The sequence below is a fragment of the Biomphalaria glabrata genome, chromosome 11 (genome assembly GCF_947242115.1).
Source record: "Biomphalaria glabrata chromosome 11, xgBioGlab47.1, whole genome shotgun sequence".
Classification (NCBI taxonomy): Eukaryota; Metazoa; Mollusca; class Gastropoda; family Planorbidae; genus Biomphalaria; species Biomphalaria glabrata.
Window position 1 is genome coordinate 8,804,182 of NC_074721.1, and position 24,932 is coordinate 8,829,113.

Sequence of the window (24,932 nt, forward strand, 5' to 3'; positions counted from 1 at the left end):
TAAATAGAGTATTTTTATATTCCAATCCCCAGCAATCTTCCACAGCTGCATGTCTATTTGCTCACAGTGTATTGAAGTCTCTACAGGCTCACACAATAGATGCCAAAGTGATTAAAAAACTACAGACAGCCGCAGAGTAAAGTTTTATTTCATAATATTGATGTGGAACAGTTATTCAGATTATTTGAACCATACCCCTTTATTTTTTAAGTTATCTTTTTTGTTTTACTAAAATCCTACCACAATTGCATATATGTGAATTCATTATGAATATTTCCTCTATTATAAAAACTATATTTTAAAATTATCAGACATATGTATCACTGTTAATGGTTAGAAGCTGATTGATAGTTAGGCAAAAAATCATCTAAATTAAATTGTTAGAGAAAAAATGCATTTTGACTTATGACATGCAATTGTATTTTAGGGTTTTATTGTTTGCGACCTTCTATTGGCAGAGACTATGAGGAGCTGGTCAATGGTGTGATCAAGAGTTGCTACAGTTCTGATGAGGAGAGGACCCATAACATTCTAGTCCAGTATATGCCTCACTGGGGCAGGACAACTTGTGTCCAGATAGCACTACACTCAGATAATCAGTTATTTATTTCCCAGAATGCCTTTCAGTCTATGTTGACAAAAGTATGGATGGGGAACATGTCTCAGAGCAATCCATTTTACATGGTAAAAATTTCATTTGCTTTTGATCTTATTAGGCTCAAACTTTCACATACAAATAGAAACCAATTATTGTTAATTTTCTTTCATTATTTTATAAATTGCTTTCTTTAGTTCAAGAAATTTGTTTAAATTTCAAATTCTATTTTAATAAACTTGCTTTACATATGCTTAACGGTCTTGGATATTTTTGCTACTGATGTTTATTGCTCAGCCTTGAGTTTTGACATTCCCTTATAATAATGTGATTCCCTATGCATAGCCAATTTTTTATATTTTATTATAATGATTATAGATTAACACCTCTATGGCTGCCTGATCGTTCAGATTTATCGATGGTCCAGGGTTCAAACCCTGCCCGCTCCCATCCCCCGTTGTCCTGCGGGAGGTTTGGTGACTAGGAAGTAATTATCTTCAACTTGTAAAACAAACAAACAAACAAACCTCTAAATATAACCATTTCTCAGTAAAATGATGTGTAACATTGCTTACCCATTACCTTTTTTTTTTTGTATAAGAGAAAAATGGCTTTGTTATTTATAAATGTTAACTATGAATTATTGTAAACTCGATTTTGTTTTAGTTTTATCATACTTAGTTCTTGAATCAAACGAAGTTATCCTTCAAGACTGCCTAAAGTGGCAAGATGGATCATGCCCCCCCCCCAAAATATTGACACTTCCAACGTGAACATGGCTTCACACAACATAAAGCAGCGCTATGGTACCTCTGTAATAATGCAGTGGGAACCAAATCACATAGTAACTGGCAACACCTTGGCCCACCAATGAGGGCAAACACCACTCACTGAACAGGTTGTAAGTTTTCATCATGCTCTGGCTATAATCCAAAAAATAGAAATGGAAAAGTGGTTTGAGTGCTGGGACAAGTCCCAAAAAGCCTGTGCAGTCTGGCAACGCATGAGCTACCCTGGCCGCACTTCCCTGTGGTGGAGGCTGTCCAGGCCTAAGCCAGCTATTATAGCACAGTACAGGACAGGCCACTGTCCTGTTAGCTCATATTTCTTATAGCTATGAACAAATTTTGACTCATGGTGCCCCGCTGTTGGGAAGAAGAGGAAACCATGTCTTGTATTCTGTTTGACTGCCCCAGACTTGTTGATTTCTGTCTCGACATGTCTGGGAAACCAAAAAGTCTCAACATGTATGACATGTATGCACTTTCGCAAAACAGCAGGGTTTCTGTCCAGGGCTTTTGCAAGAGAGGATTTGAGCCTTACAAACCCTCAATGATGATGATGATTTTATTAATATTTGACTACCATTCAAGGGAATAGGGTTTGTTCCAGTAGAATTTTATTAAATTTCAATATTACTGATGAAAAAAGAAAAAAAAGGTGCTGTTTTTTTTTAACTGTTTTGCTTTGCCATATAGATTTTGGTTTGGGGGCATTCAAAGAGGGTAGTTTTAAGAGTTTTGTAAAGGTGGTCACAGTTTCAACAGAGGGGTGGATGTGAAGTGTGAACATTTAAAGATGTGTGTCCTGTTCTTAGTTGAAAGAGATGGCTCTTTTGGGGGAAAGGAAATTGATACTGCCCTGTTTGTTTGGTGTGGTCATTTTGAATTTGTTATGAAAGCATCATGCTTTAATTTCTTTGCGATTGGAATTGAATATGTTTTTATTTTGTTTTTGTCTTCAGATACTTGTTGGCATTGTCATCTTTCCAGTTGTATTGTTCTGTGTCAAATTTAATAAGACAAATACCAAACAGAAGAGACTTTCATCTTCTTCCACTAAACACCATCAGGTAAGGAAACACTGATGTAGACATCAGGTAAGGAAACACTGATGTAGACATCAGGTAAGGAAACACTGATGTAGACATCAGGTAAGGAAACACTGATGTAGACATCAGGTAAGAAAACACAGATGAAGACATCAGGTAAAAAAACACAGATGAAGACATCTGGTAAGAAAACACTGATGTAGACATCAGGTAAGAAAACACACAGACAAAAATATACCTTCTCAACACAATCGTCATTCCAACTGCTACATATGCATGTGAAACATGGAAGACATCTGTCAAAATTGAGAAAAGACTAAAAATGTGGCTCAACCAAACTGACTGAAACGTATTTTGGGAGTCAGTTACACAGATCGGGTCTCAAACAAGGAAATCCTGTGCTGAATTGGGAGTCGAACACTTTGTGAGGTTGTGACAGAGCGACGCTGAGGACATGTTCTACGTCAAAATGAACTACGCACACCAAGAGTTGCGATAACATGGAAGCCAATACGAGGAAAGCGCAAACAGGGACGCCCTCATATTACTTGTCGACACACCTTCATGGAGGACCTCAGAACAGTGGACACCAGGTGGGAGGAGGCTTCAGACATTGCCAATGACAGATCTTTATGGAGACAGCTTGCCGCCCAATGTGCCGAACGGCGCGGGACGACCTAAGTCTAAGTAAGTAAGTAAGTCTTCTGCTTAACAAAATATCTATGTTTTCTCATTTTTATTTCTACATTAATGGGCTTTGTTGCTGCACATAAAAATTACATCAAGTCGCAATAGGTTCTGTGTATACAGTTCACGCCATTCACTGTCCTGCGTGTACCGTGGGCACATGTGATTCATGAAACATTCAAGTAAATAGTACACTGCACTCATCATTAATCTTCTGAATCAATGACATAGTCATTAAATATATAGACTCAATATCTAGATCTACATTTCAGATTAAATCTAGTTTAGAAATCTAGATTCTAACTTGATACTAGATTGTCAATAGTCTAGATCTAGCTCTACCTGACTAAAGTTTATAAATTAGGATAGGCCTACATCTACTATCTTCTATGTCTGCTAAGGCAAGTTGGTGCCTAAGCTGGTTTTTAAAGCGTTTTCGTGGGGCACCTCTGTTACGTCCACCACCTTTTAGCTCACCAAAAAAGACTGCTTTTGGCATACGTTCGTCCCCCATACAAGATATGTGCCCTGCCTAGTGCCCAATGTAACTGTTGGACCATAAGAAGTCCCTCTATACTAGTCTATACTGTCTGTACCGGCGTTTGCAAGGACATCACTGTTTATAGTGCTGTCTTGCCACCATATGTACATGATGGAGCTCAAGCATCTTTGGTGAAAGCGTTCAAGTAGTCTTAGTTGCTTTCTGTATAATCAGGTCTCAGATCCATATAGAAGGTTTAGAGAACATTGCTTGGTAGACACTTTTTTTTGTAGGCAGCCAGAGCAATCTATTCCGCCAAACTCTTGCCTGGAGGAGTCCAAAAGCACTACTGGCCCTGGCCAGATGGTTATCAACTTCCTTAAAAGCAAGGTGTCATTTGATACTACGCTTCCTAGATATGTGAAGTGGTCTACCACATTAAGGGGATGTCCATCTTTTGGGCTGAGTAAATTTTATTGGGTCACTTCTGGAACATGACTTCTGTTTTCTCAAGGTTTATAGATAAACTGCAGAAAGAGGCTGCAGCGTATGCGAATTGGTGGACCACGTTCTGGAGATCATGTTCATTGTGGGCTAGCAGGGTGCAATCATTGGCATAGAGAAGCTCTGTTATGACCATTTCTTTTATTTTTGTATGGGATAGTAGATTGAACACATTGCCATCTGAACTGAACGAAACCTGATGTAGATGCCTTTGTGCAATTGCTGCCTCATTTGACCCAGCATTACGCCAAAGAAGATAGCAAATAGAGTAGGAGCAAGTACTCAGCCCTGCTTCACTCCATTTTCTATTGTGAAGTGATCAGACAGGTCACCATTGTGTCTAATCTTGCCTTTTTGTCCCACATGAAACTGCTTTAGAATGGATAGGAGCGTAGTTGGGCTTCCGAGCCTGGCCAAAATCCTCCATAAACCATCGATCGCCTTGGTGAGGTCCACAAAGGCAGCGTATATATAGGTTTATATAGTATGCAAGACTTAAAACGTCTAAAATCAAGACTAAGTCTAAGACTCAATATCTAGATTCGACTGTGTAGAGTTACAGTCTAGAGTAAATTCTGATTATCTTAGATTCTATTTCTACTATATTTATAACCTAGATATATATTCTTGAAGTAGATCTATACCAGGGGTGGGCAACCTTTTTGTATCGAGGGCCGCATTAAAAACAATTTGGGAATGGCGGGCCGCACACACACACACACATATATACATATATATATATGAGTTAGCAATGTTTTAAACAAATTTTACGTTTTTTTTTAATTGCTGTTGTCTTTTTACATCACAATATCGTCACAAATATACAGTTGTACTTAATGTGCAGTAAGAGTCCCGTGGAAATACTGACGGGAACTTCTCTTTGCTTGGAGCTTTGTCCTCTGGAGCTGAATGGTATTAAAAATTGGTTCTTGACGTCTTAAAATTTGCTTTTATAAATTGCACAATTAAGGAATCTTAATAAGCGTTGTACTGTTAATCATTTCACTAGAAATAGTTTCACTTTTCAGCAAAGGAAAATGACAAAAACTATTTTCTTTTGCTTGCCTGTAGAAATGGGAAAGCCTTGTTTGAAAAGATTTAGCATGCATTTGCACTTCATATGCAAACAATCAATTGCAATGGATATAATAAAAAAACATGAAATCTTTCTTCCACTCTTCATTAGAAATATTGGTAACAAGGTCTCAATCATGGTCCTACCAGTAACATAACAATTTCGTCCTTGATATTTTATATTCTTCTCATTTGCCTTGTCCATGCCAATGTGGCATTAAATTATTTTGTTCATAAATTGGAACTACCCGTGGTTAACACCCCTGGCACTAATGAGCTCGATTGTTACAATTTTCTGCCTAAAGTAATTTGAAATTTTATGCAGCTTTGTGCAAACTTTCCTGTTTAGAGTTTATGGTTGGGATATTAAAAAAACAACAAAAAAAAAACAACAACATATTGTCATCAGTGAAAGATTGAGCTCCATCAGTTGTTACACTTGCCATCTTGTTTCAAGCCTACCCAACACACAAAGATAGTGTTTTGAATTGAGTGTATTGATGTATAGCCAATAAGAATAATCTTCGTTTACTTAAAACTTTTTATAATGAGACAGTTTCAATAATTTATATAGATATTATTTTTAATATTTGCATTTTTATATGTATATACTGTGGGCACACCTGATTTCTGTAGGTGTCGGCGGGCCGCATAAAACACTCCGGCGGGCCGCATGTGGTCCGCGGGCCGTAATTTGCCCACCCCTGATCTATACTGATTCTATAGTTACTATTCAATTTCAACTTGAATAATTATGATTATAAAGATTACAGATTATAACTAGATTTTATAGATCTATGGCTATTATGACAAAGCCCATGGCACATGTGAGATCAATTTTTCAAAGAAAACCATAATTAATGGACTTCATCTAAATCAAGTTCATTCATATATTCACATGTAATTTTTTTTTTATATTTATAAGCTTAGCAGCATTTTGGACCAATGTTCTCACAACAGCTGATAAGAGAAATCTTGTATAAACATCAGGAGAAAACAGGACTCCTTAACTCAAAAAAAAACATTAAGAAATTAAAACAGACACAAAAATAGACAGTGACATTCATAACAAATGAATATTCACAATTGATTACAGTATCACCTTTTTAAAAACATCTTTTAAAAATCATTAACAGTTTTAAAATCACTACAATTTTATTTCTACAATTATTTTTGTGTGTGAAATTGTGTATCGGAAAATGCCGGGTACTTGAAGTAAGCTAGTCCTAAAAAAAATACACAGATCTTGGGTAAAAGACTCATCAAATAAAGTACTGTAAATATGTAGTTTCACACTCTCTTTTCAGGTCTTTTCTTTTTATAGCCTCTATCGGGTTTGATTCCAACTACCTGTATTTTTGTGCAGAATTTTTTTTCTATCAGGTAGACTTAAATTCACAGCCTAATAATGTCAGTTTAATTTAAAATGATAACTGAAAAATGCAAAATGTATTAAAGGAAAAAGGTACTTCCTGCCCACTTTACTAATTCTAGTTTTAAACCAAAGAAACAAAATGCATAAGCACAACAAAGCCCATTCATTTATTCAGGACAGAACACAGGTCTTACATGTGCCTGTATCTTTTTAATTGATTATTTCATTTCCAGATTGAGACCCATCCCACCATTAACGGGCATGCCAAACACAAATCTGACCATTCTCTTAAGTAAGTAACATTTGTACTGATTTATTTAGTTTAGTTTATTTTGGCACCAACATTTAGTCTATTTGATATATATTAGATATTTAATATATTCAATATATTTGACATATTTGATCTATTTGATCTGTTTGATCTATTTCATCTATTTCATCTATTTCATCTATTTGATATTTATTTCAAAAGTTCTACAAAAGAAAAGTCAAGATCTAAAGGACATACAGAACAAATAAAAAAAATGATTCAAAAATTGAAATGCTTCTACTGCTCTCCAATAGTCAAGTTTGTTATGAATGTGGTCAGTACACATTTTGTTTCAAGAAAAAATATATTTTTGTATTTAAAAAAATATCAATAATTGTATTGAAGTGGTAAAAAATAATGTTTGTACCACATTTAGACACATCAACACTATCCCTAGGCGCTGATGCCAGAACCAATGTTATTAGAAGTCTTGGATGTGTCGAAATGTGCAGGTTGCAACTTGGTATTATGAATATACTGCCCTTATCCTTAACTCATTCTCTGCTAGTGACGATGCCAAGGTTGATTTGACTCCCATTCAACTAAATTGGTTTTTGGATTTATAAACTTTAATTTGTGTTGTGTAAAAAGAGCATGCATTCTCCTAGAATTCAATACCAAATAGAACATTTTCTAATAACAAACATAAAAGGTTATTGAAGTTTAATTATAACAGTATAGTGTAATACAAATGAGCAAAATGCTATCAGAATGAGAAAATAATTACAGAGAGAAAGAGTTAATCTTTGGAATCGAAGACAATCACCTTTTATTATTATTGTAATGTTAAATACCATACATACCTGTGCCATAATTTAGTGAGGTTCCATTTGTCTTTATCATTTATTGATCTCAACAAAAAAAAACACTAATTTGTCCATTTTTTACCTGGCGTTCTTGACTGTCGATGGGGCAGTCACATGACCATATCATCAAAACTTATTGGATCTGTGATCAGAGATTAAATCCTTTATCTACTTTTGTTTGGGTAGGAATAGGAATATGGTGCAGCCTTTGTAAGAGTTCTCCAATTTTCCTGTCTAAATGTGACATTGACCCAGTTAACTTGCAACTTACTCTACACTGACCTCTCCATTTCCCAACATTCAAAGTCTTGACATCATTTGCATATTTCCTCCATAGATGACTTACTTAGTGTTCCTGGCTCTGTACAGTTACCTGCTGGTGGTTCAGCTGACCAGAGAGATTCACTGGATAGAGGGTGTACTTATAGCATGGGTCATCAGTCTTTTTCTGGAGGAACTTCGTGAGGTATTTTTTACACAGCTTATATCAACTCTGTCTGTCTGTATGGTAAAAAGTGTGTATACATTATTTCTCCCACATCCATGCTTGGATCAAACTTGGCACAATTATTCATTGATTTAGACAAGACATAACTCAATAAAAAAAAAAGTAACCAGTTAGACAATTAATTACTGGTAATTCATTATTTTTTTTAATAGCCTAAAGGGAAACTATTACTTCAGTATTCACAGGCATGGCAAAATTTGTTGGGTTTAGTCCCTTAAATAATTTTTAACGCTAATCTCCCTTAAGCACTCACCGATCAATTTGATTCTTTAAAATATTATTTATTGTAACTAAAAAAATCATGAATCAATAAACAAAAATACTCAATTAGTCAATTAATTATTTTGTTTAATATTGAATAAGGGAAATAACTAGTATATTATTTATAGATATAGTTTTAAGGATGGAGCTCTTCTCCTTAAGATATGGTTTGTGTTTTTTTTTTTTAAAGAATTTTTAAATTTCCAGATATTGAGCATAACAATAAAGCAGTTCATCCATGTGTAACCAAGGGGAAAAAATCTTTTTTTTTAAATACAGATCACATTACATGTTCACATCATTCTAAATGTCTTAAGTCAATTTGCAACATAAGTGCTGCTTCTTCCCTAATAACTTTGGTGTTATTATCTTAATCCTAATTTTATAGCAGTTCAGTCAAAACATCAAGATGTTAACAAATATTGTGCTATTAATTGTTGTTTTCTGTTTTGACAAAATACATGACCGTTTTTAAGATTTTGTTTACAACCAACTTACTGTAACTTAACATTACATTCAGAAGAAATCAGTGTTTGTTTGTGATTTGATAATTATTTATATTATGCTGCCCAGGTTCAATAAATTTCATTCTTTGGTCCTACCTTATCCTTTTAGCTCATAGACCTGTATTATCCATAAGTTAACATTAATCTTTCTTTTTATATATATATAGAAAATAGAAGCAGTGAGCATTAGATTTTAGTTTCTGGATTTTTAACAGCCCTTGAATCATTACAGAAAAAGAAGGTGACTTTAAGAAGGTGTGAGGAAGACTAGACAAGCTGCAAGTGTGTTCATATAAAATACAGCATTTATATGTGCATATGTTATACATTTTTTTTTAACATTCAATTTTATTATATATGTATATTTCTTTAATTTCATTTTTTTTTCAGTATTTCACCTACTCCAACCAATCAAAATTGAAGACATATTTAAAAAACAAATGGAATTATCTTGACATTGTATGTATATTGCTGTTTGCTCTGGGTATTAGCCTGAGATTTGTCCCTGATGACGACTGTATGACAGCTGCCAGAGTGATCCTTAGCATCAATCTCATCACTTTCTTCTTTCGTATCCTGCAAATATTTTCCATCAACAAGCAGCTGGGGCCAAAACTGGTTATGATTGGTAAAATGGTGAGTCCATTCAGTATAATTTAATTGTCCATTTACAGCAGAGATGAGAGGTTTGAGGCTGGGTTTTTTTTTTCATTCCATATTGCAGAAAATTTCTGATTCTCAATTGATTGGCAAAAATGATAAGTCCATTCAATCCAATGTAATTGTTGATTTACAGCAGATCCAAGAGGTTGAGGCTGTTGTTTTTTTTTCATTCCATATTGCAGAAAATTTCTGATTCCCAATTGATTGGCAAAAATGATAAGTCCATTCAGTATAATTTAATTGTTGATTTACAGCAGAACTGAGAGGTTGAGGCTGGGTTTTTTTTTCATTCCATCTTGCAGGACATTTCTGATTCCCTATTTTAATAGCTTCCTACTATTTATAGGTGACATAAAAAACTGGTGGTACACTGTGTTGGCCACATGAACCCTTTGTTATTCTTTGGTCACATAACTGGTGAAAGTCAACCTTTCATCATCATGGTCTTTTGACTCTTAAGAACTGAATACAAAATTTAGTCCAAGAAATGTAAATATTTTGTTTTTCTAAAGGGGCATTAATTTAAAAGCCTTTGTTAAGTCTGACTATCTGAAAATTATCTGTATATATGAAGGAATGAAGAGTTATTTGAAAATATGTTTCGGTAGACCGAAGTATAGTATTTTGTAGTATAGTTTTTTGAAGTGAGCATACTTTTTAAAATTATTATTAAATGTTATTTTTTTGGTGCTACATTTAGTGCATAACTTAATCTGAAATCCTTACAAGCCCTTACACACAGACAATGGCAATATTACTATTTAACATGGCTACTTTTTAAAAATAATTTGTTCAAAGATTAATATTACTAGGAATAAAGTCATCCTTTAGTATTTTCAAAAAAGCCTTGCCAATGTTTTACATGCTCAAATCTGCAGTATTTTAAGTTTCAACATCACTGCCTGCTATGGCAATGTGAACAATCAAAATAAACTTTATAAAATTCTAAACGCTGTTAGTAAGGTCATTGGCAACAAACGAAACAAATACCTCACTTGGAAAACTAGTTGAGAAAACATTCTTAAGAAAGCTGAACAGATTTAAACATTAAACAGATTTTTGAAAATTAAAAAAAAATGCTCTTTTATGTCATGATTTTAACATTGTATCATCACAGATGTCACAAGACATCAATCATAAAATCAGACACAAGAACTCCTTTGTTCCATTGGAAATCATTAAATACTTCATGTGTAATGTTTGACTGAAACTGGCATGAAAAAAAATGTCTTTACTATTGTAAAAATGTTTTTATTTGTAATATATTGTAAGACTATTTCCTCAAGGATAATAAAAATTAGTATTATGTTAGAAATGAACTAATGTTCATTCTCTGGAACTGTCAGGATCGAGCTTTGCTAGAGGAAAAAAAATCGTTATAGTACCCGTTAACTGTGAGGAGTTTTCTGGCTAATAGGCAGGTCTGCAGCACTTCTGCTCTCTGTTGAGAGTCCTCTTTTCACCATGTAACATTGAGTACTTTTTCTTCTGATCTGTGAATCTCATGCCCTATGTCATTCCCAGCAATGCAATAATATCATAATTACTATTTTTATTATTGCATGAAAATAAAGAGGTGCTGATCGCTTAGTTATTTCCAACTTCAAAGGACCACCTTTGTTTGCATTTCTTTACATTCACTATTGCAGTCTCTACTTGAAATCTAGAGTTCATTGGCCTCTTTGGGCAAAACAAATCTACATGACCCTTATATCTGAACTTTTAATTTATGTGTAGATTTAAACAAACTTTGACACTTCATGGGGAAGTGCTCACTAACTGAGGCCTTAGAAATCCAAACAGTATTATGGGCTGTATCATCACCTAAAATTGCAGATGAATGGAATAGATCCTCTGCAACTTTATTTTGACTGTCGGAAGAAGATTTGAGGGACCATATAGCACAACATCACAGGCCAAATATGGTTTGCAGACCTTAGTGTGCACATCACTGATAAATTTTAATCAGATTTGACAATTGAAAAAATACTTTTTACATTTAAAAAATAGCTTAATTTTTTTAAATAAAAAAAAATAAATTTAAATACAGTTGACTTTTGATAGTACAACATTCAGTACTCAAACAGGTTTCTGACAAAGATTCATGTCATTAATGTACACTGTTGTAAGTATATTTTTAGAATGTAGTTAGGCTTAAATTGTAACTTTGTACAGTTCCACTCAGCCACCTTGCCTCCAACCTGTTGAAGCAACGTCTGTTATTTATAAGATGATTCTTTAAAGTTTGGCTCTATCTATGGCCTCCTTCAGTCGCGAAGCGACTATGGATCATCTCATGGAAATGAGATGAATGCCTGGGCATTAGCTGTGGTCGGAACGATGTCGACCACACATCAGTTCCCCCCACTCCACACAGCTGATGAATCTAAAGGAATGGCAGTGCCGATACAGTTTGGGGTCAGCAGCGTCGCAGGTTCTGCCAGAGTGTAGCACTGGGTGCTGCAAACTGCCTTAAGTTCACCAGCTCCTGGTAATCTGACATTTGTATGTACTCTGATAGCCCTTTGGTTCTGAAACCTCTGTGTATATGTATGTTTTCTATGATTTGTTTCCACAGCTGCAAGATTTGAAGTGGTTTGTTGTCATACTTTTGGTTTTCATTGTGTCCTATGCTCTGGCCTCTGAGGCTGTACTGTACCCCAACTCAGAGCCCAGTTGGAAACTGCTGTATTTTGTTCCTCGCAAGGCCTACTGGCAGATCTATGGGGAACTGTTTCTTGATGATATTGAAGGTACTTATAGATGCACTTTTATCCACTACTTAGCATGTGTTTACAAGAAATATCTATTCAGTTTTACTGAATTAGTTAATATAACTGAGCCTGTGCAGCTAGAGTTGTAGAGTTTTAAGAATTAATAAAATAAAGACAAAGATAAAAGCACATGCCTCATTCCATATGTTAGGACAAATCTGTACAAATGCTCCATCTTCTCTAGTGCCATTAAAGCATGGAATGGGTTGATTGAGCCAGCCAAAAAAAACATTAACTTGGCAGAATTTAAGTCATTGGTTAATATACATGACTAGAAACATGATTCATAGGACGTAATCATCTTCTTTTTTGAAGTAAGGCCTGTATTTTATAAGATAAGATCATTGTAATTTTATTTAACATGTTCCTTGAAGATTATTACATCCTAACCCAAACCTCTTGCAGGATGGGAGTGGTGGCAAACAAGGTTTGAAGGCAGGACTATTAGTATGGCTGTCCAAAGTAAATACCCGGCAGCCATCCACCCTTGTGATAGCTTCATTACTATAAAAATACATTGAAGATTATTTTACTTTATATTTCTCATTTTCCTAAGATCCTGAGACATGCACTAATAATGCCACTGAGTACAGCACTTACACAATAAAGAGATGTCCATCTGAAGTGGGAAAATATTTTGTGCCTATTTTGTTGGGATTTTACATGCTGATGACCACTGTCCTGCTACTCAATTTACTTATTGCCATGTTTAGGTAACTGTTTCCAACAATTTTACTTTATAACCATTACAATACCCAGCTAACAATTTTTTAAGGCTAGATCTAGAACGTGCGCTTCAAACTTGTATTGTTCTGATGAAAAATGTTAATGTTATGTTATGATTTATCATTGAAATCAACTGTTATATCAGCTAAAATAGTTACTTTCTTCTCACTCTGTGTTCACAATATAAACTGTTCAACCTAAAATGTATTTCTTGTGGACAGCTATACATTTGAACAGATCCAAGGAAACACAGACATGCACTGGTGTTTCCAGAGATTCAAACTTGTGCTGGAGTACACAGAGAGACCAGCGTTTCCTCCACCTTTAATTTTATTCTCTCACTTCTGGCTTTTCATAAAGCGCCTCAAGAAATCTCCCCCTTCAGAGTTAGCCAAATCAAAGCCATTCTGTAAGTCATGCAAATAATGAGTTGATAATCAATATAATGTAAATTTCAGTCGTTTTTTTTTTTTGCGGAACACATGTTTTTAGTATTGTAGTTAACTTTAATGATCTTGACTATGATTAGTTTAACTAACATCTAACTAACATCTTCTTTTAAACTGCCTTTCACTTGACCAGTTAAGCTGCTCCAAATATTTGTGCATGTTTATGATATCCAACTAAATATTTACAGCTTAATATGACAGCTTCATTATTAGGATCATTTAAATTGTGCTCCTAACTTTGTAGGCAAAATATTTGAAGACAAAGAAGAAGAGAGACAACTTATGCAATGGGAGGATCTAATAGCTGATAACTTTCTGGACTCCAAGCAGAAGTCTGACAGAAATACAATGGAAGGCAAGGTCAAAGCTACGCTTGAAAGGTTAAGCTTATTTTATTGACCTAATAATCCATTTAATTATTTTTTTTCTTTATTTATAAGGGCTTTTAAATAAGATAATACTGGGTTGGGTCTGGAGGTCAAGAAATGAGAACCCACTTTGACCTATTTATACTGTCCCATCTGATGCAGTTAATGTCGTAACATGCTTTGGGTCATTTCTTTTACTGTCACATAAGTTTTTTTTGTTTTTTTTAAGTCTGAAAAATGTTTATAAAAATGTGTTCACTGTTCTTTTAAAAGAGAAATAGTTGAAAGCTTGAGTACTGAAACATATGATAACATTAGAAAGAAAATATGGGTTAAACAAAGGTCAAGGTCTCAACTGCAGACCTATGAACCACCCACATCACCTACCAGCCTAACATCTGGCAACAATCCATGTCTCCAAAGTGAACCTTTCAAGTCAGTAGAGTTATCTGGACCTGCTGTACCATAGCGCTGCTCTTATAGGGTAGCATCATGTATATTCATCCTTTAAAAGATGTTGCTAGTTTTGTTCTCTATGCCAGCAGTAGAAGGAAACTGCTGGCTCTTTAGGTGTTTCCTAAGAGCATCTCTTGCATATTTATACTTTAAGCTCACAGACTTAGATTGTAGTTGGCATCCTTTCTTCATGCATGAGGGAACAAAATGCACTAACCCTTGTGGTTTCAACTCTTTCCTTGCACAATTTTACATGAACATTTTTGCTTGTTGCCTACACCTCTTCCACAATGCCATTTTTCTTTGGGTAAATGTTTTTAGTAGTCTTAGTTTGGAATCTCTATTTTAAAATATTTTATCTTCATCAAGATCACCAACAATTGCAAAGTGTATTAACACATTTACTTTTCTCTTTTTAAATACAAGTATGTAAGAATTATGTTGTTTTTTCTGAGATATTTTAAGAGAAAAAAATCTCTTTTTTTATGACTATTTTTGATGCTCTTTTATCTTTATAATCTTATAGGATTTGTACTATTATTTGTGCTGCTATTTTGACATCTAAATAATCTTAATAGTATTGTACTATTTGCTCAGCTCATCACTTTATGAATCAATTACAACATTGCTTGTTATTTGGAACACATTTTTTTTTTACCATAGGTCATTTTACAATGACTTCCTACCCCAACTCCAATTTCCAAACTAGAGACATGGAGTTTGACTGGATCTAGTAAACTTAGAGTCATAATGCTTGAACAGTTATCTGGACCTGCTGTACCATAGCGCTGCTCTTATAGGGTAGCATCATGTATATTCATCCTTTAAAAGATGCTGCTAGTTTTGTTCTCTATGCCAGCAGTAGAAGGAAACTGCTGGCTCTTTAGGTGTTTCCTAAGAGCATCTCTTGCATATTTATACTTTAAGCTCACAGACTTAGATTGTAGTTGGCATCCTTTCTTCATGCATGAGGGAACAAAATGCACTAACCCTTGAGGTTTCAACTCTTTCCTTGCACAATTTTACTTGAACATTTTTGCTTGTTGCCTACACCTCTTCCACAATGCCATTTTTCTTGGGGTAAATGTTTTTAGTAGTCTTAGTTTGGAATCTCTATTTTAAAATATTTTATCTTCATCAAGATCACCAACAATTGCAAAGTGTATTAACACATTTACTTTTCTCTTTTTAAATACAAGTATGTAAGAATTATGTTGTTTTTTCTGAGATATTTTAAGAGAAAAAAATCTCTTTTTTTATGACTATTTTTGATGCTCTTTTATCTTTATAATCTTATAGGATTTGTACTATTATTTGTACTGCTATTTTGACATCTAAATAATCTTAATAGTATTGTACTATTTGCTCAGCCCATCACTTTATGAATCAATTACAACATTGCTTGTTATTTGGAACACATTTTTTTTTACCATGGGTCATTTTACAATGACTTCCTACCCCAACTCCAATTTCCAAACTAGAGACATGGAGTTTGACTGGATCTAGTAAACTTAGAGTCATAATGCTCTACTATGTTTGAGATCAGATTTCGCAACCAAGTTTCGCAATTTTTTTCTCTGAAAGTTTTTTTTTAGTTGTGTGCGAGACCCCCACAAATTGGAGACCCTAGGCAGCTGCCTAAGGCTGGCCATGGTGGAATAAAGGTACAAAAGAGGTAATTTATTTACTTTTTTAAATTTCTGAAGGCTGGATCTAGTTTTGTCCAAAGTTGATGAACTTCAAGAAAGTCAAAATCAAAGTGCATGTCAATCTGCAGCCGCAGGTAACTCTGATTCATTCTCAAATCCAAGCGTAGTTGAGAAAAGAGTTCAGGCCCTTGAAACTCAGGTAAGCACTATGGCAGTAAACCCAATATTTTATTCTCATTTATTTATAAGAAAAATCTTATTTCATTACGGATAATAAAGATTATTATTATTATTATTATTACTTGTTTAACATGACACTCAGCAGCCAACAATCTTTAAGTTTCTTTCTGATATTTCCATCTTAAAATTATGCCAGTAAACACCAGTCACTTTCTACATTATAAACTTATGAACAAGTATAATTATTACACTACATACGAAAGTACTTTCAGGACAGTTGTGTTATAAAAAGTGCATGACTTTTTTCTAAACTCATTCCCTATAATTCTGATAGTATTTCTGATAGTAATAGACAAGATCTTGTATGAAATGTAAAGCAATCAAACCTTGGCTAATTCCTTTCTGTTTGAATTGATCCACTGCATGAGTTAAGGGATTAATACTGTCACTACAAAGGTTTGAACAAGGTTTTGTCTGCTTTGAAAATAATTAAGTAAAGTTATTTTTCTTTTCTGTTTCAGCTTCTTCATACAACGAAAGCCTTAGACTGGATTATGACTTCACTACAGGAGCACAACTTGGCCTCCAAACAACAGAAACCCTACCTCCCAGTGCTCAGAAAGTAAAAGTCTGCTCTTCTTTTCTAGTTTCTCAAGTTGGAGAGCTCTCTGTGACAAACATATAACTGGAATGAAAAGTGACCAGTTGACCAGTCACTTTCACAGAAGATGATGATGGATGGGACATCTTTAAAAAGACAGACATGCTGTACATGTATTTGTCTATCCACCAATATTTTGTCTTAAATTACAAACATAAATTTCTATCAAGACTGCAATGTTACATCACCATTGTCTAAAACCATAATAATAATCTTATTTCCCATGTACCAATAATCTTATTTCCCATGCACCAATAATCTTATTTCCCATGTACCAATAATCTTATTTCCCATGTACCAATAATCTTGTTTGCCATGTACCTTACCATTATTTCAAAAAGAATTTAAATATATTTTTTTTAAATATTGGAAAACTAACTACAATAAAAAGGTGAACTCTTGATGGTGAGAAATATAACTACTTAATGCTTCTAAGAGAAATGTGGGTACCTAAAGCCTCTAATGTTGTGTATATATTGTTTTACACATTTGTTATCTGGATTAGTATTTTAACCTCTGTTTTAGCACTTGGGATATATTTAAATATTTTTAATAGGAAGGTTATACATCAACTTTGCAAATCTACTATCTCAGTTTAGTTAATTTGTGTATATTCTTTTTACTCTCACTTGTTTTAAGTCCTTTGAGAAACAATGGAAATATTATCAAAGGTCTTTTAGTATCTTTTCCCTCTCCTCATTTATTGTTGTTGTAACTGACCTAAGTTTATGTAGTCAGCTAATGGATGATGTCATGCTCTTTCCAACTTTTTGTTTTTTTTAAGCTAGCCATATTGTTAAATTTACTTACTTACTTTTTTTTTTTCCCTTGCAATTTTATTTCTGAAATTATCGAATTTAAATTTATCTTGCGTTTCGTTAGCAGGCCTTTTGTTCTTATTTGTGATAAGTAGTTATAGTCTGAACAAAAAATTCCTTTCTTTACTATGACATTGAAGTATGAAAGGGATTATAGGTTTAGTAGTTGTGCTTTCTATTGTGAAACCTTAGGAATATGTGTTATGTTATAAGAAAAATCTTGACTGAAAACAGGGTAGACAATCATGCAAATTGTGACAAAAAACAGGGTAGATAATCTGTAAAGTTCTCCCTAAGAGAGTAGAAAATGGATAAAGGTTTAGAACAGATGACATTTAATGAACTTATTGTATAGATATGTATTATGTATGCATCATAATATGGTTTATTTCATAATGTCTTTTTTTTAATGTACCTGTTATATTTTATGACATTATACACATTTTGATGCCTCCAAGTTGGCAGCTCTGCTATGTGGCAGCTGCTGAAAGAATAGAGAAAGCCAAAAGAAAAGAGAAAGTTTTAAAGCCCTTGACTTCACATAAATAGAAGGAAATTATTATAGACATATGTGTTCAAACTATCCAACGGACACAAATTTGGCACCAGAACATATAAAGTGGCAGTTAGTAGATGTATAAGTGCACAAAGATTGTTTTTGAAAGAATTTATATCTTATATACAGTTCTTTCTTAGGCTGTGTTCAGTTAGAGTTAATTCACATAACTCTTTCTCAGACTGTGTTCAGATTGTATTTGATATGTACTTTATTTTCAACTGTCACAGAAATTTATTGTTTACAATAACTGTTTTGGGGTTACTATTTCCTGAGACACTTACTGTAAGTAATATGTTCTGTTGTAATGTTGTATAGCACAGATCGCCAAAATTGTTTGATAAATTTGATTTTTTAATGAATAATAATGATTGTATTTGTATCTTCCAAATAATCTTTTTTTGCAGCAGCCATTTTTCAAGTCGAGAGGAGCTACAGATAAATTTAGTCTTTTCACATGTAGGGTATATTATATTTTGCATGAAAAAAGTAATTTTTTAAATTTTACAAATGATGATAGTACATTACAGTGGACTCTTGATGGGCTGACATTTCATAATCTGATGCAACACTGACATAAATTGAAGTAATTAATGTATACTGGTACATATATTTTTAGAATATAGATTGGCTTAAATTTTATACAGTATCTGAAAGAATTTTTCTTTCTTGTCTTTAGTTTTTTTAATGCCCTTGAAAGTCTTAGATAATATTTTAGTGCATCATAAATAGAAACATATTTTTTTCACTTGTATTATAGTTACATTCTTAGAAGTAGAGCTAGCCTTAAATACCTGGTAATCTTAGTTTTCTATAGCCAGACACTCCCTCGGCCCTGTAGCCGTCAGTCTATCAAGTGCCAACTTTATTCAAATCAAAGCCAAAAATTTAAATTTACATTTGCTTCCTTCCTCTGTAACCCTTCCCACCCCCCACTGCTAGCAAGTTATTAGACATAATTAGTTTCTATTTATTTTGTTGTTTTTTTTAATTAAGAGTTTCAATGTTCTATGAAATAATTGAAATCCTTGACCTATTTATATTTAGGTTATCAGTTTTGAAGACCAGTATTGAATGTTAATTGTGATACCTTTTTATTTGCATGAGCTGTGCAACACAGACCTTTCCAAATTTTTCATTCCCTAATGTTTATATGGATGCACAGTGGCTGAGTGGTAAAGCACTAGGCTTCTGAACTGGAGGTCCCAGGTTTAAATCCTGCTGAAGACTGGGATTTTTTATTTTGCCATCTTTAGTGCACCTCTGAGTCTACCCAGCTCTTAGGGTGCCTGACATTAGTTGGGGAAAAGTAAAGGCGGTCGTTGTGCTGGCCATGGCATCCTCGTTAACTGTGGGCCATAGAAACAGATGACCTTTACATCATCTGCCCTATAGACTGCATGGTCTGAAAGGGAACTTTACTTTGACTTTTAATGTTCATATGAATCTATTTACTTTTTTTTTTCATATATTTATTTTACAAGGTTTTGTGATAAAATGACAATAATATTTCTTTTGATATATTTTTATGTTGTCTACTTTTTTGCTTATGTTATTAAACCATTTAATGAAATGAAATCTGCTGATATATATTCCTTCCAATATTTAATCATGAAATGTGTCCACTTCTGTATTGTAGTGTAGACACAAATAACATGTATTTTTTAAAACTATATCATATCGGCTATGTAGACTGGCTCTGAATGTCTCGTGTGTGTATTTATTTATTCATTTAAACAAATAGAGAAAAATGCAGTAATTGACATGAATCGATTTTGTTTAAATTTCTGCATGTCTAATCAATTGTGATACTGTATTCTTGAACTTTTGCTAAGGAATTTGCAGTCTGTAAAATTGTATACTCTTTCATATAATTAAAACATCTTCAGTTGCACATATTTATTTAAACCTAATGGTAACACTAAATGTATTGGAACCTTAACACCCAGCATATACTGCAGTTCATTGTTTCACTGTAGGCTGCATTCTATATTAAGCTTCTGTTGTTAGTTCTTTGTAAACATTTCTTATAAAGTCTAATAGATGACTGCTCAGTGCTATTTCGATATTTTCCTATTACTGTTGTTGCTGATTTTTGTTTAAATTTTATTTTAAAAGGTTATGGTTTCAGTGGATATACAAATCTAGACCTTTAATTTCTTTTTTAACATTCCTAGTATTGACTTTTTACTTTACGACTCATCAGTTTTCAGTCACTTTGAAATAACCTGCTTGTGTCTCAAATTCATTTAAGTTCCAGTCACCATCAATGTTAAAATGGGATGGCTTGTGTGGTATATTCTTTGGACTGCCTTTGCAATGGTTCCTAGTTCAAACCCTGCCTGCTTTCATCCACTGCCATCTTGCGAAAAGTTTGAACTAAGACATAAATAATCTTCATTTCTGAAGAGTGTCATAAACTTATAAAGCAAAACAGGTGACAGAAACAAAAGTAATTTTCTAATGCAGTGTTTCCCAAACTGTGTTCCACAGAACCCTAGTGTTCCATCAGGCCTGACTTGGTGTTCCTTGAGGTACTGGAATAACTATCTAGTAGGCCTACATGTGAGTTAATCTCTAAGTAAATGCAGAAAAAAGATTTGTATAAGTTCTTCTTGGTAACAAATTAAAGTCTAGAACATCACTAGGAACTGTGAACTTATCTAGATTCTAATTTTCATTTGAAACAAAGATACAATAAAAGATCAACTATTAAATGATTTTTGGTCAACTTTTTCTGAAGAGTACCACAACAGTATTTGAAAACAAGTTATTGTTTCTTTTTACTTCAGTTTCCTACACTCTATTTGTGTGAAGCTAGATTTTCTTATTATGTAGCAACAAAGCCAAAGTCTAGAAACAAGGTTGGCACCACACCAGATAATAGAATTCAACTTACCAATCTCGTGCCTGATTTCAAGAGGTTATGATCTTCAAAGACACAATGACATCAATGTCATTAAATCTTTATATATTTATACTTTTAAAATAAAAGCTTTGTTTAGAATATGATTTAATAATTTTATTTTAGTTAAACAAATAGAAACAAAATCCAACCTAAAAGAAATGAGCAAAGTGTTTTGCTAAATACTACAAATGTGCGAAGTGTTCCGTTATGGAGAAAGTTTGGGAACCACTGCTGTAATAGAAGATTTCAATATCACTTTTAATTACATTAGATGATTAAGTATTAGTGAGTCTTTACTCAATGTCCTAACATAAATCTGATGCTTTTTTTTTTTATCTTTCACCCTTTTTAGAGGGTATGAACAAAGTTTTAAGATGGCTTCATGTTTTAATATGGCTTGGAGAATGGGATCTTATAAGTTTTTAATATTATTACAGTTGGTTTTTCTCAGCATCATTCCAATTGCAGATGTACAATTGTGTTGCCTTCTTCTTCTGTCCAATTGACCAATGTGTTTTAAAACAACATAATCAGTTGTGATACCTGTGATGTCTTGGAGAGACCTTTGCTCCTAATCTATAATTGGAGATGCCTATCACTAATACCCTAAATCAGCGGTTCTCAACCTTTTAAGCTCGGCGACCACTTTTTACAATCCCCCACTCTGCGCGACCCCCCCACACACACACATTCATACAGCTATAGAAGAATAGACAATAACAATCCATATTTTCGATGGTCTTAGGCGACCCCCAAGGGGGTCGCGACCCACAGGTTGAGAACCCCCTGCCCTAAATGTTACCATACCAATCGCTTCCATAATTTGTTATCATTGATGTTTCTACACCATTCGTTCCCTCTATGTCAATCAAAATTCCCTTGATGTTTCTAGGCTAATGATTTCCCCACCTGTCATTAGAGATTCCCCATTTCAAGACCACTGGTTCCACTCTAGTTATTTGAGATTCCCATGATCTCATGATTTTATTAGATCAATGGTTCCCCAAATTTTATTTGTGATACCCATGATGTTTCTAGACCACTGGTTCCACTCTTGTGATTCCCGTGATTTCATGAGTTTATTAGATCAATGGTTCCCCAAATTTTATTTGTGATACCCATGATGTTTCGAGACCACTGGTTTCACTCTTGTGATTCCCATGATTTCATGATTTTATTAGATCAATGGTACCCCAAGTTTAAAATTTGTGATACCCCAGGATGTCTCTAGACCAGTTCTTCTTGCTGAACATTTTTCTCAATGCACTTTTTAGTCTTTCTAGAAGCAGTCATTACTATGTACAGTTTTAGAAATAGGCCTACGTTTTTATCAAATTGCTAGTCACTTGAAGTTTGTTTTTTAAATCCAAATGTTGTTTAAAAACCAGTTCTACATTATACTTTGTTTTTTTTTTATAATCCTTTACAAATATGTGATACAATACATATATATATATATGTTTCTACATATAATCTACAAATGATAATTTAGTGTAGACATTTAAAAAATAAAAATAAAATGCTTACGTCTTATGTCTTTGTTTTCATTTCGTTTGCATGGGTCACGTGGGTGCAATCAAACTTTTGATAATTAATGTTTTTTTTTTAGCTACCCCCAAGAGGGGAAGGGGCACTATCAGTTTAGTGTGGTCCGTCCGTCCCATTTAGATGGCAACAACAAGAAAAGATATTGAAAATCCAATATCATGATATTCTAGATCATGCTCAACTGACATTCAATGCAAATATTAAGCTGCGACCCCTCCGGCATTTGAGTGCCGGCCCACTAGGCATTTGCCAGAATGTCCATATAACTGGTCCGTTCCTATCCGTCCTTGTCTGTTTACTTTATTCTTCTATTAGTCTTTTGTATAGACCTTCCTTGCTTTTAAAATCTCCCCTTTTAACTACCTAACCTTTGCCCTTTCATCATCTCTTTTAAAATGAAATGCCAACTATAAGTATCACTTAGTTTTTCAGTACATTATAATACCAATCTGTCCAGATACAACAAGCAGCTAATGTACTATCCCAGTAATTATTAGATTTGATTCGATCTGTGCTTAGATCTGAACTTGCAAGCATTCAGATCATGAGACCCTGCGGCTGAACAGATGTCGAGAGATTTCCCTTTCTGCATGCTTAGTGTTTCAGGTTCGGGTCCTACTTGTCATAGTATATAGTCCAATGTTCATGCCTTGGTCGATCAGATTATTATCTATCATAATAGCCTTCTGGTAAAGCTGAGTTATATGATTTCTGTTGCACGCCCCTCCTTAACTCTTTCTCTCCTAACTGACAATACCAACGTTGATTCCACCAGAATGTGGTAAATAATTACGGAGAGAAAGAGTTAACCCTGACCATCGACCCTAGTTGACTTTTGCCCTTCATAAGTTAGAGAAGGCGGGAGGAATTGACATGCGTTAAAAAAAATGAAATTTACTGTTTCAAGCATTAAGATTTATTTTTTTTTGGTTGATAGTATTTAAATAATCTTTGCCTAGCTTTCAAACGCGTCTGCCTTGAGCCTAGTTGATTTGTTTAATCTGACATTAATATATAGCTCCCTATGCGCGCGTCTTAAGAATAATGCATTTGAACTTAATCAACCTATTGCAGACGACAAAGAAGTGTCACTTTCAGGTGTGATTATGATGTAGAAACATGGTGTCAGAGGATAGTCGTAATCCCAACTCTCTGCCTTATCTCTGTCGTCTGAAAGGTAATCCTAACATGATATAATTACCTCCCTTGAAAAAAAAAAACCCACCGCATTCACTCTTTCGTGACGCTGCTAAGGAATGAGTCTTTCGGCAAAGTCATGTGACCTTCACCTCTTTAAAAATGTCGTTTTATTGACAGAAAGATTTTGAAGAGATAAAATAATAAATATTGATAGAGGTACAGTGCGCTGTGTAGTTTTCAAAGGGGTATGGGAAGAAACGATAAAGGAATGGAGTCGAGGAGAGATTGAATGAAGCGACTAACTAGGTCGTCATGTTATCATTTGTCATTTAAAGCACCATTGTCGCAATAAACAGTGGAAGGTAGGCTAGGGTTACCAGATACATGAATGCCCAAAGAAGGTAAAAAAAAAAGAGGACCAAGCCCTAAAAAGGAGGATCAAGGCTCACAAAGGTGACAAAAAGAGGATCGAGCCTCTCAAAAGAGGACAAAAAGAAGAATGAAGCCTTACAAGGGATGGATGCCTTCTCGTGCGGTTTGCGCGCAGGACTGTCGTTCGGACTTATCGATGGTCCCTGGTTCAAACCCTGCCCGCTCCCATCCTCCGTAAACCTGTGGGAGGTTCGGACTTGGAAGTAAAGTATCGTCAACTCTGAAGGAACATTCGAAACATCTAAAACATTTTACAAACAAATAAAGGAAGACCAATCCTCTCAAAGGAGGATCGAAAGTAATATTTGAAAAGAAAGTCTAGAAAGTATTTCATAAAACATAATAAATCAAAGTGATCAAAGTCTGTAAATCTACCATATTAAGTATTCGTTTTCTCAAAGAACTGTGTTCATCCGCGCAAACATACGTGTGGAGCTCAATGCGCGGCATTTGCTTCCGACTGTACAATGTGAGATGAATGGCTCTCGTTGAGTCACTGGAGGGTCTATTTCTTTTGTCGACAAAATTGCTCTTTCACCGTCAGCATTATGTAATGGAAATGGAAAAGAACCAAAAAAAAAAACAACAAAAAACAACAAGATTAAAAAGACAGAATGTGTGGAAACTCAGAATCGGCCCCCGAAGTGGTCCACCCAGGAAGGTAAA

The 24,932-nt window shown here is 34.3% G+C and overlaps 1 protein-coding gene across 1 annotated transcript in view; it reads left to right on the forward strand.

Moving 5' to 3' along the window:
* The window catches only part of LOC106052735 (transient receptor potential cation channel subfamily M member-like 2), a 41,579-nt gene extending 18,907 nt beyond the window's left edge, over positions 1-22,672 (forward strand). Inside the window, exons 17-29 of the mRNA XM_056003532.1 lie at positions 33-136; positions 459-684; positions 2,340-2,447; positions 6,781-6,839; positions 7,020-7,131; positions 8,001-8,129; positions 9,329-9,574; positions 12,180-12,354; positions 12,932-13,088; positions 13,323-13,510; positions 13,795-13,930; positions 16,081-16,222; positions 16,725-22,672. Coding sequence (XP_055859507.1) covers positions 33-136; positions 459-684; positions 2,340-2,447; positions 6,781-6,839; positions 7,020-7,131; positions 8,001-8,129; positions 9,329-9,574; positions 12,180-12,354; positions 12,932-13,088; positions 13,323-13,510; positions 13,795-13,930; positions 16,081-16,222; positions 16,725-16,829 — 1,887 coding nt within the window. The 3' untranslated portion in view covers positions 16,830-22,672. The remainder of the gene's footprint in view (positions 1-32; positions 137-458; positions 685-2,339; positions 2,448-6,780; positions 6,840-7,019; positions 7,132-8,000; positions 8,130-9,328; positions 9,575-12,179; positions 12,355-12,931; positions 13,089-13,322; positions 13,511-13,794; positions 13,931-16,080; positions 16,223-16,724) is intronic.
* The last annotated feature ends 2,260 nt before the right edge of the window (positions 22,673-24,932 follow it).